The following is a 20,619-nucleotide window of genomic DNA, read 5'->3' as shown; positions in this document are numbered from 1 at the left end:
ATAGAGAAAGAAAATCTGCCACCATCAGATTGTTGGAACCAGCACCGGTATTTTTATTTTTATTTTTTCCAGATTTGGGGATGCAATGTTACTTTTTATTGAGTTTTTTGTTGTTGTATAGGTATAGATTTGATTTTGGCTTTCATTCGTTTTTGTTTCGGGTTTTTGAGTTCTCCATGAAATTTTCATTGGGATCAAATAAGTATAGAATTGAATATTATGCTGATATTTTTTTTTCTTTTTCAATCTTATTTTAGGTTTTTTTATCAGAACCACATGCACACAGAGATATAGTTTGGAAGGCACAAAGAGAGAGGCCGCATACCCAGTACCCCATAATCGGTAAAGTTATTGCTTTTTTATTTTTTTATTTTTTTTTTATTGAATATGATTTAGGTTTTAATTTCTTGGTTGGATTGATTTAGATTTGGCTGTTCTGCCATGTAGGAAAAAAACACCCTTAAAAAACAAACATGCATAAAAAACAAACTTGAAACGCCACACTCAAAGAAAATCGATGCATCTATTCGGACCCAAAGAAAAACGATGTATCTATTGTTATTTCTGTGATGTATGTCCATGGGCTGTATTTCTGCTGCTACATATTTTGTTTTCTGCAGAACAAGTTCAGGATTTTCTGCATAATCTGTGCTTACAGGCGGGTTGAGTGTAATATCTGTTGCTATTTCTGTGATGTATGTCCATGGGCTGTATTTTTGCTGCTGCATTTTCTGCTTTCTGCAGAACAAGTTCAGGATTTTCTGCATAATCTGTGCTTACAGTGGGGCTGAGTGTAATATCTGTTGTTGTTTCTTTGATGTATGTCCATAGGCTGTATTTCTGTTGCTGCATATTTTGTTTTCTACAGAACAGGTTCAGGATTTTCTGCATAATCTGTGCTTACAGAGGGGTAATTGTAATATCTGTTGCTGTTTCTGTTCCTGTATTGTATGTCCATGGGCTGTATTGATTTTGTTGCATTTTTTTTTTTTCTGCAGAACAGGTCTTTGTTCCCTTGTATTTATGCTTACAGGGTTGTTATGTGTTTGTACATGTATTTCCCTTTTATCAAATATTTACTTTAAAGCATGTGTATCCAATTACAAAAATGATATGGGTATTTTTTGTTCCTTGATTTTGAGCTCCACTAGGCTTTTATTTTATTTTATTTTTATGAGTGCCTCTTCTTGCATGTATGGCAATAGGAAATGATTTTGTAATGAGTCTCCCATCATTTGTCCTGTAGATCATACAAACATGTATATTCATGTCCCCATGTTAATTCTCTAAAATCATATTTTAGAAGTGATACAAATTCTATTTTCATGATTTTTAAAAAGGTCATAATTGGATATATTTGTAATTAAAGGAATAAAGTAAACATACTGTAATGATGCAGCAAGTGAATTTCACCTATTAGAGACATAGGGAGAAGAGTGACATTCAAAAATATTGCAAAAATCATTCAAAATTTACATCCTTATTGGTATAGTTTTTTACTCAACTCTATAGCCCTGCCTCTAAAAGGCTTCAATTCTTCCTACTAAAATTGATTTATTTTTTTTAAAAAAAAACTATTAATATACATCACAACTGAAAGCAAAATACAACTATTGCATGTTTGCTTTGATTGCATCACACAGCAAAAATTCAATAAACAAAACATAAAGCAAAAACCCTAGAAAATACAAGCTGAACTCTCAAAATAGTTGGATTGAAGTAAGGGTGTCTACGAAGGAAATACCTATTCTTTTTACTTGGTAACACTATATGAATATTATATTGTTTGTGGCCAAAATGAGACCTTGATATCTAATATTTTTTGGATACTATTGATGAAATTTTAAGAGATCATTCTTATTTGTGAAAGTTCAAAAAGTAAGATGACTTTAGAATCCAAATGGACCTCCATAGACTTATGGGGGATAAACTTGGTAATAGATGTGTTATCTCATATAAATTGTGTATTCATTTATTTACATTTTGTATACAAGTGAATATTATGATGAGGAGGTTGTTGGTAAAGCGTATGATCTTGCTACCTTAAATAGATAATCTATATCGGTAGTTAAATGAATAACATATTCAGTTTTATACAAGGTTGAGATCTCTCAGTTATCTACAAAAAAATTGTAATATTCAGTTTGATTTTTATACATGCTTGAGATTTCTCACAGTTAAACTCGCCTTCACTTGGTTTCTATTCAATATTTTGTTGCTTTAATACAATTGGTAGGCTTCACCCATGGTTTCTTACATTTTCATATTTTTACATTATAAGCATTATCTGCATTTTCCTTTCGTGTAGTAGGTATTGTCATAAAAAAATAAAAATAAGAATAAAAAATGAAATTGATAATTTGGTATAAATTAGTGGCACTACATTTTTGGAATCACTCTTATAGTGAGAATGTAATTTTCTTTTTTTTTTTTTGGGCTAAGTGAATTCTGTGAGACTATTTACTACTGTAGTTGATGTAATTCATAGGTTATTACTAAAGGATTTGAATTTCATGATATTTTAATTATTAATTATTGTTAGTTGAAGACACTGGTACTTGCTTCTAGCAAAAACAAAGACAACTATTATCTCTCTTGGACCACCCTAAATTTATCTTTTTGGAACTTTTGAACATGCTTTAAATAATTAACTCTTTTTTTTTTAGAAACAAAATAATTAACTCTTGGAGTCAAAAGAAAGAAAAAAAAATCACTTTCTTTCATTTTCTTGAGTGCATGTGTGATGAAGGAAAACATTTTTTTTTTTTTTTGGGGTCTATTTCAAATTTTGTTGAATGAGCAAGAAATTTCAAAATTACATTTCATTGTCTCTATGTAAGACTCCTTGAATTTAGGTTTCTTTCTTGCAATTTGAAAAAAAAAAATTGTAGTATCTAATTATGAAATTTTTAAAATTTCACCTATGGTTTGTCTTTTGTAATAAATAAAAGTATCCCGCACATTGTGCGGGTTATAAGCTAATTTTTTTATAATTTCCAAATCCTTTTATTATGATAATTATCTATGATGCTCAATTAGGAAGTGCAAACTAGTTAAGATATTAGACTTTTGGTGCCAAATATGAACTCAAATGACAGTTCTTATGCATATCTTTATGTACATTAAAACATTATAAAATTGTTATTTGTATAAATCATAACCAGTGTCAATAGTTATATCGTGTGGAATTTATGGACGTTTTTTGGGAACTTTTTTCAATTTTTTACTAAGCCTTTACAACATTAATACTTCTACGGCTATAAATTTATTAAAAAAAATTTAAAAAAAAAACTTCAAAGTTATTATTATTATTATTATTTAAAAGCAAAACCATAATTCAAAGGTACCAAATTAAAATATATATATATATATATATATATTAAATAAAAGGTAAAATTGTAGTATAAATTCTTTTCAAAACTTTATACAAAAACTTGAGTTGTCGTAAGTCCTTTTTATTCAAATTATCACAGCCAAAAGCTGTAAGACATTTAAAATTATCCACGATAGCAGGGATAAAGGATCTCACTCAAGATGTTAATCCAATCAAAGTGAACTCGCTCTGATACCACTTGTTTGTTTGTTTAGACCCCTATAAATCAGATTCATTTAGACCCCTATAAATGAGATTGAACCCGCTCTCATGCAATCATATTACTAAGTGCGGAAAAGAAAAGAAGATGGCAATATGATGATCCAGGAAAACCAATGAAACCAACAGTTTCAAGGTAAAAAACCTGGGGAGGATTTAACCTAACTATCCTCAAGGTAAACAAATTTACTACAATAGAATGGAAGTTTACAATAGATTTTCTCCCTAAAATCTAAAGCGACCTCATGTAGAACTTACTCACACGACCACGTCTAGCTCTAAATCCACAGACTCTTCTATCTTGAATCTACAGTACACAAGCACCCCCGTTTGTGACATTGAGATCCCACTCAAAGATTTTAGATCACCGTCAGTAGTTGATCTTTATGCAACAACTTCTTTCCACCAGTTCTTCATTGTAAATTTTGTTCCGATAGATGCTTATTGAGTTATAAAGTTACAGAAACCTCTCAGATCTCACAGGAGTAACTCAAAAGACTTCCAAGAACTTCTAAAATGTAGTTAGGGTTTTCCTTTTATACCTTGTAGTGTTGAACTGAAACGCTACATGTTTCATGGGCTTTGGGCCTGATTTAAAATCTGTAGAAAACGACTTTTGATTGGTAGAACCTTTCTTTCGATCAGTCGAGCTTCATAGAATTTGAACTCTTCTTTCTGCAGCTTAATTGTTCTTGAATCTTGACTTGAACAATCTTGAGCAATGTCTAACACCTAAACTAGACATGTTTTTATTCTTGGTTTGCCAAAATACACAAATTTAGAATCTAAACATTTATCCTAAATATTTAGAACCTAACAGAAGCACTCTCTCTCAATACAAAGCATAGGGCTGAATAAAAAGCTTGAGACTACACCTAAAACAAGGAGAAGTTTTTGCTTCTCTAAAATTGCTGCACAGCCTCCTTCACACAGCCCTCTTCAAAGAGATCTCTCACACTCACATTTTGCCACTCCATTCCTTTACAATTTCTGCAACACCCAAATTGTTAGACTGGCCACACAACCCAAATAAGAGAGCATCAAATATATATTTAATCAAGAGGAAACCAAAGTGAACAACGACGGATGGGCTGCAGTACACACAAATATATGCATTTAATGTAGGTGTGAAACTAAAGCCACACATGAATGGTCAAGCCAAAATTTGACAAAACCACAACTTAACTTGAATTCAATACAAACCTGAAAAGAAAAAAAATCCTCTGTCATCTTCATCAAAGCCCCTATTGGTTATCTCAAATTGCAAACCCCAAATATTCAAAATATGAATATGATGCAAAATCTAACAAATCTTTGCCATACAATCTTTTAGACAAGTTAATTAAATAATTTCTCCTTAATTCAAAAAAAAAATTACAAATTTTTCCAAACTCTACAACCATCTTCACAATGGAGAAATTATTAGATCACCAATTTTAATCAAATTCTTGTCCACCTTATAGAGACTTCTCTCAAGCCTCAAATGTTTCAAATGCCAAATCAAAACCAAGCCCAACCAACAAAACCAAGTTCAAGTTATTTCCAAATATGCCAATAGGCTCCAAATGCATTCAAAGATGGTCTTAAAACCAAATTAGAGGCCAAACAAACGAACAAAATGCACATAATCCCAAAGTAACTCCAAATATGCCAATACAAGCAAAATGCATCTAATTACGCTCAAACACAATAGTTTTAGCTTCTTAATATCCTTAGGTACTTATTAATTTTGGAATTATGGTTTATTTAGTATCCACCTCTTTTCCCAGGACTTCATAATTTAAATCTAATCCTAGCTTCAATGTTGTCTTTAAAATAGCTGTGATCGCCTCCACCAAAAGAAACAGACAATTCACCATGAATGTTTCTTGAGGCCGTAAGTAAGAAACCATTTATCAAAAACCAATAAAAAATCCAATTGAAGAAAAACTCCACAAGGTCAAAAACACTAATACAACAACCAAACCTGGAATAAATTTCTAGCTACAATCTCATGGCAGGACTTGACAGAAGTAAAAGATTTACATTTAAAGATGGGATTTATTTCTTTTTCTTTTAAAATCCTTTTGTAGGTTAAAAAAAATGTTGCTAGTTGTCGGGAATTTACGTGAGAGTTCTACACCTAAAATTCTATCATCCAAATTCTAAGACTTTTTGGATAGAAGAAAATTTTTGACAATTTCATACCACCCATTCATAGAAAAAAAGCCAGGACATTTTAAGTTTTTCTTGATAGCTTGTCGAAGTCTAGCCATGTGTTTCATACAAATTTTTGTTTTTAAATAAGCAAATCATTTTTCAGGAACTTGGATACAAATTGCATGCTCCTAGTGTTTTTTATTCCATTCTTCTTAGCCTTGGTTCACCTGCACCCCAAACATCTATTGTAAAACTTGTTACAATTCTTGAGCTTAAAATATATATAGAAAAAACTACCTGGGCTGTAAAAGGATCTCAATCAATCAAAGTAGGTAATTCTTGCGCAATGCGTCCCATGCCTCCACTAGTGACCTCTTCCCTCCATTGCTGCCTATTTAAATTAAGGCTCCCCATTGTAGTTTAGTTTTGCCTGTTTCCTTCGCCTTATCTTTTGAGTTTCTTTCATTTCATTCCCATTGGAAGAAACTTTCAATGCATAATTGTCTAGATGTTCGGAATCCCATTTTACATTGCCATAGGCCTAAACAAATTACTTTTGGCATGTTTTCGATGGTAACAAGGAGAGAAGAAGTCCTGTTTTTATTCCTGTCCTGTTTTGGATAGTAACATCTCAAATAGCAATCTCATATAAACATAATCAATAAGAACTGTAATAAAATAGAAGAAACCCAAAGAACATACCATGATAAGTTCGAAGCCAGTGATCTGATTGACCTTGACCAAACATGTTTCCCACACCTAGAGAGCTTTAGAACCACAAAAAAGAGAAAGAGCTCAGCTTCCATTTGGATTGAGGAGCTTTGGTAAACAGCCATGGAGGCTCCGACAATAAGATAGAGGCTTGGATGGGTCGAAGATGAACAATGAAGCTGCAGAAGATGAATAGTCATGTAAATTGTGGTTTTTGAAGTATTGGCCTTATAAGTATTTAAAACTTTGCATGAGGATGGAATGTATATGAGCAAAATACAATACATGAGATATGTAAACACTTATGAAGCTTCATTCAAATTCCCGAGATCAATGAGCTCTCTTAATGTGATCATGTGCAAAGGCTTTGTGAAAGGAGATTTCCAATTTAATAGCTTCTGATAAACTTGTTGCATGGTGGGACGAGATTGTGGACTGGTGTGTAAGCATGTTAATGCTATCTTTGCTACTAAAACCACCTTCTCTGCAACTGTATTTGTAGGATGTGCAAGACGTTGATCCAATACATCTTCTAGTAGCACATCATGGGATGATAATGAGAATGATGATGATAGAAATGATGAGATCAAATCACCCGGATGCCTTCCAATAATTACTTCCAATGCAACTACTCCAAAGCTATAAACGTCACTCTTTTCACTTACTTCCATCGTATATGCATGCTCTGAAAGTAAAATATCAGAGTTTGTTAAGAAATCTGTTCAGAAGAAAAGGAGTGAAGTAAGAAAGGAAGCAAGAATGAGGTAAAGAAAGCTAAAGTGCAAAGGAAGCTTGCTGATCAAAACGACAGAAGCATTTCTGTTTTATTGAAGAAACTACTTGTAGTTTTAGAAGGTAAAGCAAGGCATGTGAAAGACACGTGAGGAAGCTAGCCGTTAGTTAGGTATTGGGTGACAGGTGGCTAATTATTATTGGAGGAGTGTTTTTAGGAAAGTTGTTAAGAGTTAGTTACATTTTCCCGCTCTTTTTGCTTTCTAGTTAGAGCTGTATTCAGTAGTATAAATGTAGAGTAACGCAATGTAAATTAGTTAGTTCTTGTAATCATAGAAATTCAGTAATGAGATTTTTTTTTAATTTTTTTTTTCACTCATAAATTCTCTCTCTGTTTCTTGAGCTTTCTTGAAGTTTCTGTGAAAAGTTTTTCCTTGATTTGTATCTTCTTGTTTAGCTTGTGATCTTTAACAGAGTTATATTCTACTTTCACTAAGTAATTCAATTTAATTACCACACAATCTTTTGGTTGTGGTACATGTACTACTTCTTAAGTTTATACAAATTCGTAATATATGCTAACATATATATTGATATAGGAACAACTCTACAAGTTAAGCTGAAAGTACTAAACTCTTGAAAATATTAGAATTTTGGAATTAGGTGGGGGAGGCAAAATTAGAAAGGGTAATACTTTTTTATTTTTTAGAGAGAGCAGGGGTGGGTCTCTATGTCATCTTAAAAACTTTGATTTGAACCTAGGCTGTATAAGAAATAATTATCCAGTTTAAAAGAATTGTACAATTAGAAAACAAAGCTTCACGAAGTAAAATGTGATTCTTTAACCATAAATTATTTGGGGGTATTTATGCACAATTAACTTCATCTAAAAAGTCCCTCAAAAAAAAAAAAAAAACTTCATCTAAAAGGATTCCAAAAAAAAGGGGAAAAAGACTTAGTCAAATAGATTTAAATCTTAACTAAATTTAAACATAACTTTTATTTATTTATTTTTATTGTAATTGTGATTATGATCACAAATAAAAAAGAATGAAGTGACTGGATAAAATATCATAGATTGCAACTACCAAATTCCTTAATGCCAATCAAGATGCTACAAAAAAAAAAATATATATATATATATATATATATTTTTCGTCAATAAATAAGTAGAATACTCTAACTACTAATTGAACCTCTGAAACATAATTATTAATCCAACCTATTAGCTCAAATTGTGACAACTATACATTACATTATGTATTGCGACGAATTTCAAATAGGCCTCTTTGAAGGCAAACAATGCCAATTGAAATAACATTAATATGAAGATAGTTATTAAAATATGAATTGTATCATAAATCAAATTTTGATTTTTCTATATCGTGAATCTTAAGATACACGAAGATCCAATATAATTATAAAAAAATTATAGATATACATTTGTAAAAAAAATTATAAATATACATACATAAAAGACATATTCATTATTAACTTGGAATATATTCAATTAATAAGCAATTTAATGGTTACTTATGTAATGATATTTAACAAAGCTAACTAAATAAATCAAATTAACTTTATAACATACACATTCAAATTGATTAAATTCAGAAGTGATAATACATGATATATTAGCCAAAATAATAATTTATTTTCATCATCTTGCCTAATCAACTTCATCTAAGTCAATGTTATTATTATGTTCATCATTTTGCAAAATTATTTTTTCATTGACATTTTCTTCATTATCATCAACATTTACTATATTTTCTTTTCATTCTAATAAATTTTTCTTTATATTTTTTCTTAGCATTCTAACTTTTTAGACTTATAACAATAATTAAAAAAATAATAATAATTATATTTTTATTTGATACATTATTCATAGCATAGAAAAGAAATTTTCAAATATGAAAGTGAATTGTCACGTGTATAGTCCAATTTTGTAGGAGAAAGATAAGAGGGGGAAAAAAACTCATGGACATGTTATATTATTAGACTCAATTAAATTTCCCAATAATTTTTTGTTTATAAAAACTCTAAGAACTTGTATTCCCAATCATTGTGTTAAAAAAAGTCTAACAATATTTGCGCATCATACGTAAAATTCACTGATATTATTCGATTTATATAATACACACCTATGTATCAGACTATTCATGAGCATTTACAATACGGAATTTTCTGTACATGATACGATACACATCGTACAATACATCTCACATATCATATGATACTGACAACTATGAATATGACTAGAGACACAATATTTTACATAATTAGTGATTTAAAATACTATGACAATTAATGAACATTTACAGTACGAAATTTTTTGTACACAATATGATACACATCGTATAACACATATCGAATATCATACAATACTGACAACTATGAACACAACTAGAGACACAATATTTTACATAATTAGTGATTTAAAATACTGTAATTGGTACTAAAAAAAAGTGGTGTTAGAAAGTCAATGTAAAAGCTAAAAGCCTTGTAGTTAAATTGACATCTTCTAATATTTCCAACTAAAACGCCTAGCGTTCAAATTCCCCCACCACTGATTATCAATTTATCTAACACAAGAAAAAAAGAAGAAAGTCCAAGTGATGTTACTTTATGAGACTTTAATCATAACTTGTCATATTAGCGATTGTGAAAATTTTAATGTTGCCAACATTACTTAAATAACATACCTGGAGCAGTGTATCCAAAGGTACCAGCAAATGAAGTCCAATAAGATGTGTCAGAACTCATAATCCTAGCTGTGCCAAAGTCAGAGACATGAGATTCATATTCTGAATCTAGTAGAACATTCTTGCTTGATATATCACGATGAATTATTGGATTGGAGCAATCATGATGAATATAAGATAGAGCACTTGCCACACCTTTAACAACATTTACCCTTTTAATCCAATCAAACTCCAGTGCTAATTCATCATTGTTTAGTATCTTTTCCAAGCTCCCACCTTCCAAGAACTGATAAACTAAAAGCAAGTGTCGTGGATGTGAGCAAAAACCATGAAGCTTTATAATGTTGCGGTGTCGTATTTCTGTTAGACTATGTATCTCACTAGTGAAAGCTTTTAGATTGACCACACTATCTTCTGAGAGTGGGTGAAGTTTCTTTACAGCAACAACTTGACCTGTAGACAATTCAGCTTTATAAACAATTCCATGGCCACCTACACCAATAATATGTTTGTCATCAAAATCCTCTGTTGCTTCAATAATTTTTTCATAAACCATTTTCCCATCAAAGCTCCATACTACAAACATATTTTGATGTTCTTCTTCTTTTGGCTTAATTTCTATCTTCATCTTCCTTGAGCGAAAACAGATTGTAATTCCAACAATGATAAATATTAGAAAGAAAACGCCCAAAAACACTAAAATTAGTTTCATAACTTTATTCCTCTTTTTGACATGTGAATTATGGCTAATTGTAGAGGGGCAAGCCTTCAAACCTGTGGCATTGCCACACAAGCCCTTGTTATTTCTAAATGCTTCTACCGTTGCCTCACGAAATGCTTTAATATTTGGAATAGGACCCTCTAGCTGATTGTAGGACAAATCAATGTATCGTAAGCTTAACATTTGATCAAAATTGGATGGAATAGAGCCCGAGAGTGCATTGTGAGAAAGATTTAAAAATTCTAATGTTTTCAAATCTCCAAGTTGTTGTGGTATCTCTCCGATTAAAAAATTTAGGCTAAGATCAAGATATTGGAGAAAGTGCATGTTTCCAATTTGAAGTGGGATATATTTGCTTAAGTGATTATTGCTCAAATCCAACATCCACAATTTTTTACAGTTCCCAAGTTCGGGAATTAGGCCACTTAGACTATTTCTAGAAAGATTGAGCCCCTCCAAATTTGATAGCATCCCAAAATTATAAGGAACATGTCCAAAAAATTTGTTATTGCCTAGATTAAGCTCTATCAAAAATGTTAGCTTACCTAATTCCTTTGGAATCTCCCCATATAGCTTATTTGAGGAAAGGTCAAGTAAATGTAATTGACTTGCATCTCCAAGGTTAGGAGATATTCTACCTGAAATATCATTGTTAGAGATTTTCAAGCTTGTCAAGTTTTGACATTGCCCCCAATTAATTGAAAGTTCACCGTAAAATTTATTATAACTCAACTCCATGTATACTAAGTGTGGGTATACTCCGAAATTGTCTCCTATATTTCCACTAAGTTGATTTCCCTGAAGTCGGACTCTGATAAGGCTAGTGCAATTTCTCAATGATTTTGGTATTGAACCAATAAAATGATTATCGCTTGCGATGAATCTCTCAAGAAATCCACCAAGGCACAGATTTTCAGGCAAATGACCGGTGAAATGGTTGTCTGATAAATCAAATCGTTTTAAGTGAGTTTGATTGTTTATTTCAAAAGGAATGGAACCACTCAACTTATTCGAGAACAATAATAAAAACATGAGTTTGGTTAAGTTTCCAAGAGAAGCAGGGATAGTACCTATGAGATTGTTTGTTGATAACTCAAGTTCTGTCAGAGCACTCATCATTCCCAATTCATGAGGGATGAAACCAGAAAGTTGGTTCTTACCAAGATATAGAGTGGTTAGGTTGCTTAAGTTTCCAAGAGAAGCAGGGATAGTACCTGTGAGATTGTTGAATGACAACCTAAGGTCATTAAGAGAACTTAACATTCCTAATTCTTGAGGGATGGAACCAGAAAGTTGGTTCTCATGAAGATATAGAGTGGTTAGGTTGCTTAAGTTTCCAAGAGAAGTAGGGATGATACCTGTGAGAATGTTTATTGATAGCTCAAGGTTAGTAAGAGAACTTAACATTCCTAATTCATGAGGGATGAAACCAGAAAGTTGGTTCTTACCAAGATATAGAGTGGTTAGGTTGCTTAAGTTTCCAAGAGAAGCAGGGATAGTACCTGTGAGATTGTTGAATGACAACCTAAGGTCATTAAGAGAACTTAACATTCCTAATTCTTGAGGGATGGAACCAGAAAGTTGGTTCTCATGAAGATATAGAGTGGTTAGGTTGCTTAAGTTTCCAAGAGAAGTAGGGATGGTACCTGTGAGAATGTTTATTGATAGCTCAAGGTTAGTAAGAGAACTTAACATTCCTAATTCATGAGGGATGAAACCAGAAAGTTGGTTCTTACCAAGATATAGAGTGGTTAGGTTGCTTAAGTTTCCAAGAGAAGCAGGGATAGTACCTGTGAGATTGTTGAATGACAACCTAAGGTCATTAAGAGAACTTAACATTCCTAATTCTTGAGGGATGGAACCAGAAAGTTGGTTCTCATGAAGATATAGAGTGGTTAGGTTGCTTAAGTTTCCAAGAGAAGCAGGAATGGTACCGATGAGACTGTTTATTGATAGCTCAAGGTCAATAAGAGAACTTAACATTCCTAATTCTTGAGGGATGGAACCAGAAAGTTGGTTCTCATAAAGATAAAGAGTGGTTAGGTTGCTTAAGTTTTCAAGAGAAGTTGGGATGGTACCTGTGAGATTGTTTGTTGATAACTCAAGGACTGTTAGAGAACATAGCATTCCTAATTCTTGAGGGATGGGACTAGAAAGTTGGTTGTCATTAAAATATAGAGTGGTTAGGTTGCTTAAGTTTCCAAGAGAAGCAGGAATGACACCTGTGAGATTATTTGACGATAAATCAAGTTCATTCAAAGAAGTTAATCCTCCTAATTCTTGAGGGATAAGGCCACTCATACGATTTGCAGCGAGGTAAAATATGTGAAGACTTGTCAATTGGCCTATTTCAGAAGGAATTCTCCCAGCGAATTGATTATAAGAAAGGTTTAGAACCGAGAGTTTAGAGAGGTGAACAATATTTGAGGGGATGGTTCCAAATAGTGAGTTGTAAGAAAGGTCAACACTGAGTAGATTGGGGAGGGAATGAAAGCTTAGATTGTGAAGCGTACCCCTCAAACTGTGACTTGAAAGGTTTAGATGGGTGACGCTTCCAGACTTGTTGCAATTTATTCCAACCCAATTGCAAGGATTGCTTCCAGCCCAAGAGGACAAGAAAGACTGGCTTTTACTGTGAAGGTTGGTTTTCCATTTCAGAAGAGCCTTTGCTTCCTGTCTTTCTTCCGCTACCTTAACCTTATTGTTAGTGTGAACGAAAGGAGAAGTTACAGAGGAAACAGAAGCAGTGGATGAACAAATGAAATCAAGGATGATGACAACAAGGAGGAAGAAGGCTAGAGATAAAATGAATTGGTTCAAGAGAGGTTTGTTTGAAAGGGATGTCATTATGTCGGTGGATGAAGGATGAACTTTTACACTATGGTTGGAGTAGTGGATGAATGGTTTCAAATGGATTGAGAGGTATTTATAGAAGGGATTGGAATATTTGGTTGGCTAAAATTTTGATTAAATATATTTAGAGGAGTCTTCTTACGTGTTTGGTTATTATCTAGGTGTGCTTTACTGCTTTTATCATATGACCATTAAGCAACTAAAATGATCAAGTGACAATTAAATCGTTCTGTGATCTAAAAATATTCACGGATATATATTAACTCAAAAACCTCATTTACCAGATGAAGCTGGCAAAACCCAAGGTATTGCTTACTTTTCCATAAAGACCGTACTAATAAATTGAAGTGAGTAGAAACAATATTAACTATTGCTTACTTTTCCCTGTAGACCATACTAAGATTTTTTTTTTTTTTTTTTTTTTTGAGAGTGACCATACTAAGAAATTGATTGCAAATTATTTGGAACATGTCAACAGGAATGGGGTAGTCATTAGGACCGGATTTAAATATTTATAAATTAATATTTATTTAATTTTTTGTATAATTTTTTTAAGTAATAATGTTGGATTTCAGTAATGACTTTGGAGAGAGAGAGAGAGAGAGTTTATTGACTATATTCACCTTTTTTGTGTGTGGGAGATTGCAAATTTTGCACTCTAAAAGTGCCACATGTAGAATAAAATTCGTTCATACTAATAGAGTGCGCCCAACATTTGAAGAAGGATCGTTTTTTAAAATAATTTTTATTGATTAAAATTTTAAGGCTTCATAAAAATTTGGCAATGTTAAATATATAGAGAGTGCATTCCATTTGTCAATAGAGAACATTATTTATTTATTTATTTATTGCCAAGTGAAGGGGACCTTAAATAAAATTTATACACTTTAAGTGACCTAGTGAATCCTGACCTAGTGTTTGAATAAAAATTTTCCAAAATTTAGCTGATAAAGAGAGGCTAATGTAAGTAACTGCTAGGGCCATCGGTATTAGTAATTACTAATTAGTTCAAAAAATGTGTTTGGATCTTTTAGAGTTTGTAAATCATGACTCTCTTAACTAACATTTGTAGACAATGATTTTAGAACATTAGATAGTACTCATGTCTTGAACTCTGTCTTTGGTATCCACAACTTTTGTTTTTTGTCCCAACAAGGTCAATTGAATTGAAGACATAATTTCTTCTTGAAAAGGGAGTTGAAGACATAAAATGAAATAATATATTAATCAAGTTTAACAGATGTGCAGATCTCACGGGATGTAAGAGTCGTCTTATGAGATCATTTTTTGATTAGGAAGAGAGAGGAAAGATAAGTATTTTAATTTTTTAAAAATATGGGGTTGGGCACTCAACTTGAGGGCTAAGGGAAAAGAAGACAAGAAAACCGAGGGTAAAGGAGGGTTTGTGGCTTTGTGCTTGATTAAAGATAAATTCTTTTAGATTAAAATATTATATACGTTCCTAAAGTTTGCATGAAGTTTAGGGAATAAAATCAAAATTCATTCAAATTTTAGGGATGAAAATAATATTTTACCATATATACAAAATAAGTTAAAGGGAAGTGGAAAGTAAAAGAAAGAGCTCTTGTTTTGTTTTAGTTTTGGATTTGTAGGTTTTGGAAAGTTTAATGAGCCTTTATATATATATATATATAACATCTAAATAGTTTTATATGGAAATATTTTATTTCAAAATATAAAAGGTTTGCAAAACCAAATTTAACACTTTAAGACTTTCATTGAGAGGGTTAGAGGATTGAAAATATTGAGAGAACAGGAAAGATTTGTACTTTCCACCTTGTGTACTTGATATGGGGGATGAAGAAGTAAAAAGGGGAAAGTAATATACTATTATACTCTTAATATATATATATATATATATATATATATATTTTTTTTTTTTTTGAGAAACTATACTCTTAATATATAAATGTGGAAGGATGAAAAAGATGAGGGAAGATTTTGCAATTTGTTTTTTCTAAATACTATTTCTCCACCTATTTTTTTCTAATTTGGATAAAAAAGAAATGGTGGGAAACTCTAGTACCTCATTTTCTTTTCTCTTATTTTTCACTCCGACTGAATAATAGAAAATCAAATTTTCCTCTCTATTTTCTTTTCCTATTTTTCATCCTGACCAAATATGGATAAATAATGTGATTGTCGAAAAGACACTAATCATGTTAAATATCCTTTTGTTTTTATTTTCTAACGTATAATTAATTAGTTAGAGAAGAGTTATTCCCATTGCTTTAATTCGTGTCTCTCTCTACTTGTCACTAATATATAGGTTTGATGTTTGGTGCCCTTTCAATTATTTTCTTGATTGATTGGCCTTTAGGGGAAGGATTAACTGGCCATGTCTTTGTGAAAAGGACTGACTATACATTATTTGGGGGGAAGGACAATTGGTCATCCATCAGGATTGAATTAGGACAAACTGGCCGTGTATTGGGGGAGGACAGTTTTGAATAAAAGCATCATTTCACGTTTATGAATAAAACAAGAACTTGTCTTGCATTAGGGAAGTGAAATATGAAAAATTATTAGGTACTCCCAGAGTATCATAAATGCGTAGTCTCCCCTCTCACATGAATGGTAAGTTCCACCATGAATTTAATTAGTGTGACCCACCATTTATGTGAGAGGAGGGAGTACGCATTTATGGTATTCCGGGAGTACACAATAATTTCCTACTAGAAACGGATTAATGTAGTTTTGAGGCTTAAAGTGACAACTTTAAATGCGATTTTTGCTTATAATAATATTTATTTAATTTTTTTAATAATTTTTTTAAAGTTATAATGTTGAATTTTAGTAATGACTTTGTCTAGAGAACTATAATAAAGAGAGAAAGAAAGAGTTTATTGACTCTATTCAACTTTTTTGTGTTTGGGAGATTTGCACTCTAAAAGTATTGCAAATAGAATAAAGTGCGATAATAGAATGCAGAACGTTTTGAAAGTTCAAAAACGTGTACAAAACACCTTTGAACGTTTAGACCCCCAAATTACAACTTAACCAATACAAGCAATATGTCAAACAACTAGTATGCGGAAACTTAACACATGCTATAATACGAAATTGGTTAAAGACTATCTAAGCCATAACAAAATAAAACCACAGCAGATAATAAAAAGGCAAAGATAGAGAGGAAGGAAGATGCAAACATAAAGACAACACGCGATGTGTTATCGAAGAGGAAACCGAAGCCCTCGGCGTAAAACCTCTCCGCCGCCCTCCAAGCGGTAAACAATCCACTAGAAAATACAGTTGGGATACAAGGACAACAATAGACCCTCCAAGCCTAATCTACCCAGTGCACCTAAGCCCTCCAAGCTTCTTGCTCCAACGAGGTTGCGCCGAACCTTTTTCTTTTCTAGCTTCCCGGATTCCGCTACTAGACCGTAGCATCAACCAATGAAGATTGGTTCCTTCCTAACTGCTTCCCAGAAATCCAAACAACTGTCTCACAGTGATGATGATGGTGAGAACCAGGTTTGGTATAATGCCTCTCAAGGATTTGACAATGGAGAGGAAGAGAGTAGAGGAATTTGAAGAGACTCTAAGGTATAGATTGTGGGTGAAACAATCTTGTTTTTCTTTAGGGTTTCTCTCTCAAAATTCTCTCTGGAAGCTCTCTTTCAATCGTGGGTAAAAGGGGTATTTATACTGGAGTGGGAGAGGAATGTGAAACGTCAGGTTTTACAAAACAGGGGTGGCTCGCGGCTTGACCTCGCGGCTTGACTAAGTCGCGAGATCCAGTCGCGAGTTAACCGTATGGCCAGTTGTCCTGTTTTGTCCTGTAGTGCTCCAGCTAGCATGACTGTTCATCTTCCAGCATGCTTGGCACGTGTGCTGCTTCTGGCGGCTTGCAGCCGCGAGTTACCCGCGAGTCCCAGCCGCGAGTCTCTGTTTTCTTGCACACTCTTGAGCAAACTTCACTCTATCTCACTCACTACCCTTACAACAAACCCACCTAAATACAGGGTTACTAAATGCTGAATTACAAGCAAATTTGGCACGGAATAAAGCCAATTAGATGGTTGAATAAATTCAACCTTACACGTTTAAAGAAGGATTGTTTTTAAAATAATTTTTATTGATTAAAATTCTAGGGCTTCATAAAAATTTGTCAATGTGAAATATATAGAGAGTGCATTCTATTTGTCAATAAAGAACATTATTTATTTATGGGTAAGATTTAGGTACAATATTTAGGAGTTGTTTCTTAGATTTCCCTCTTAAGATCCACATAGTTAAATCTTAAGAGAAAAACCTAAAGAACAACATCTAAGATACTGTACCTAAAATTTATCCTTTATTTATTTATTGCCAAGTGAATGTCCTTTATTTATTTATTTCCAGGTGAAGGGACCTTAAATAAAATTTCTACACTTTAATTAACATTGATACATAGAGTATATTATAATAATATATAGGGTGGATCCTTCTTTCATTTAGGGGCCTTAGCTTGTCTCTCCTTTTGTCACTAACTACAATACTGCTTGACCTGTAGTCTGATTCACCTTTTAGAGAATGCAATTTCATTGGAAGATTGGTCGTTCAGTGTTAAAAAGTATCGAATAATATACAATAAAAAAAGTAGGTACACCTTTTTCCCCCTCATTTTCTCCTTTTTCTTTTTCTTTTTTTTGACTGGCCCCTCTTCTTTTCACACAATTTTTCTTCTTTTATGTGGAAAATGTATTTATAATAGCATAGCGGTGATAACAGGACAAGGGGCAGGTTTGTAAGGCTTTTAAGTAGAGTTAAGATATACCTTTATATTAGAATCTTTTTTCCTCTCTCTTATTTGTATGTTTGTTTCTAAAAAAAAGAGGGGATAGGTAGGTAAGAATAGGTTGTTTGCAAGAGTGGTTTTAAGACTAAAAACTATTTTACATTTTTTTTTTCCCACAATTCTAACGTGGCAAATTATAGGAGTTTTTCTATCATTTATATATAGACTTACCATTTTTTTCTCTACTACTTATACTCTACCACGTTACAGTTTTGGCAAAAAAATTGTAAAATAATTCATGTTTTTTCACTAAAGAATAGTGTTTTGGGCTATCTGATTAATGTCAACTTTTCTTCTTTTCACACACTCGCAAGTGGCAGAAAATCAATTAGGCTTTCAATTGGTTTGGCTAGTTAAACCTTGATTACTAACTTAACGTGGCATTGTTTGGGTCCAAATCCTATCTAATTTTTGATATCAATCAATTTGTTAGCTTGTTTGGTTACATCAACTTGTCAAAGATTTTGGAGAAACTTTTTTTTTTTTTTTTTTGAGAATGAAGATTTTGGAGAAACTAAGGGTTCATCGTTACCATGTGGCATTATTTTATTAAAATTGATAACATTTAATTTACTTAAAATAAGGTTAATTAACAGGATCCCCAATTTGCCTAAAATTGAGCGTTATTCAACTCAATTATTATACTCAACAGTTTAAACAGTCTTCTACTCGGCTTATAGTGGCTGTCTGTGTTTGTATTTTTTTTTTTTTTTTTTTTTTTTTTTTTTTGCTGTGTGTGTGTTTGTTTGTAAATAATTATGTATGTATTTATTTATTTATATGTTTATAAACATATAATTTAAAATCTTCATATTTTATAAGCTTAAGTACAATTATTGAATTAATATCTGCAAGCTTAGTTTTACGTAAATGCGTATCCAATGCACTTGCATCTATGGACATAGCAACATCACCACTAAGCCCAACAACCGTGTGATTGAAAACGTCTATAAGTGGAGGGGATGCTGAGTTGCTCACCATAAACTTTGAAGTCATTAGGCTTTTTACTCCTATGACTTACACTTCAAAAAATTTCATAAGCAAGTTTAGCTCTTGCATTGACTTTGAGATTCTTTTTAGTTTTTATTGAACATGAAACCACAATAAACAAAAATATGAAAATTTTAAATTCAAAAATTAAAGTTGACAAAGAAGAATTTGGGAAAAAATTGTCGTAATACAAGTAGGAGGTAGTTTTATTTTTAAAATGTTGCTTAATGCACGAACGACGACAAGCATGAAAATATTAAAAATTATTTTGTTTGTGATTTCACCAAGAATGTCTATTGAACAACCATAATCATTAATTAATCAACTGTATCAAAAAGTTTTCACAATACCTTGTTATTGACAAAATCAACATATACTCAATCATAGAATATATTTTAAAGACATCCTATGTCTGTGTATATAGGCTAGGTTAGATTAGCTTGCCCATCATAGTTGTAAACTAGGGCTCTTAAGTCTTAATCCATTCCTTAATTATTCATGAAAATCCATCTATTCTTTAATTATTCATGAAAATCCTTATTAGGGTTTATATCCTTTATATTCATAATTGAGTGCTTATTCTCCATAAGGTTCTGTATAAAAGAAATTTGGAGAAATTTCTAAGGTAGTTTGTGTTGTTGATCTTCATAACATTTCATAACTACAAAAGACTTTTTTTTTTGGAACTAATAAGGGTGTCTAGACATCTACTAGCATTTGATATTCCTGTGGGTATATGTAGTCTGTCCCACATACACCAGATTATTATAGAAAGTAATCCCTTAAAGGTGGTCCCAAATATAGGTCTAAGAAATTCCTTGTCTTTACATAAAATAATATCTTCTTGCTTCTTTTTATGGGCTTGGTAATTAATTCATGCATGCATTAAAGGGGATTTGAAACTATGGTTTCACCCACTACTCCGTATTTATAGACCAAAGTGGTATTAGGCCTAGAGGTCAGTAGTGAACAATAGCAACATTAGTAATGAGCTAAAATTTTCCTACTCCACAATAAGCAACCTGTAATAGTGTGAGTTTGAATTGCGTTCCAAACTCAGAGTTTGAATTGCGTTCCAAACTCATCACGTCTAGTGTTTGCATTCAGCAGTTGAGTCCAGTGCACTGTTCATGGGATCTAGCTATACGGAAAAACACAAATTATTCATCATTTAAAAATTATTTTACTACAATATTTTCAGTAATAAGTTTTCAGTTTTCAACAATAAACAGTATCCAAACAGACCCATAAATTGTATCTCTCAACTTTACTTTTGATAAACCTGAAAAATGTCACCTTTTTCACAAAAACTAGTGGTTTGATAGAAAAAATGTGATGACTTTTTTTTTTTTTTTTTTGGTGTGTGTGTAGT

General features: G+C 32.2%; 1 protein-coding gene and 1 long non-coding RNA gene across 10 annotated transcripts in view; one reads left to right on the top strand and one right to left on the bottom strand.

Moving 5' to 3' along the window:
- Positions 1-11,689, bottom strand: part of LOC126717294 (MDIS1-interacting receptor like kinase 2-like) — a 50,357-nt gene extending 38,668 nt beyond the window's left edge. For 4 of the 9 annotated variants that reach the window (XR_007652504.1, XR_007652506.1, XR_007652507.1 and 1 more), the window contains exon 1: positions 9,880-11,683. Coding sequence is in view for 2 of the 9 variants with exons in the window: in XM_050418818.1 (XP_050274775.1) it covers positions 6,745-7,127; positions 9,880-11,632 (2,136 nt within the window). In the remaining 7 variants the exon portion in view is untranslated. Of the gene's footprint in view, positions 1-4,467; positions 4,583-5,958; positions 6,622-6,727; positions 7,128-9,879 lie in introns of those variants that run through there. The other 5 variants (XR_007652509.1, XR_007652505.1, XM_050418818.1 and 2 more) reach the window with 5 other exon arrangements.
- A 116-nt stretch (positions 11,690-11,805) lies between these two features.
- LOC126717296 (uncharacterized) lies at positions 11,806-12,459 on the top strand. Its single transcript, XR_007652511.1, has 3 exons — positions 11,806-11,923; positions 12,068-12,211; positions 12,356-12,459. It is a non-coding gene; the product is annotated as an uncharacterized LOC126717296 (long non-coding RNA).
- Positions 12,460-20,619: the final 8,160 nt, after the last annotated feature.

This window comes from Quercus robur, chromosome 3, assembly GCF_932294415.1.
Source record: "Quercus robur chromosome 3, dhQueRobu3.1, whole genome shotgun sequence".
NCBI classification, from domain to species: domain Eukaryota; kingdom Viridiplantae; phylum Streptophyta; class Magnoliopsida; order Fagales; family Fagaceae; genus Quercus; species Quercus robur.
Note: the sequence above shows the minus strand (reverse complement) of the source record. Positions and strands in the feature narration are given on the sequence as shown.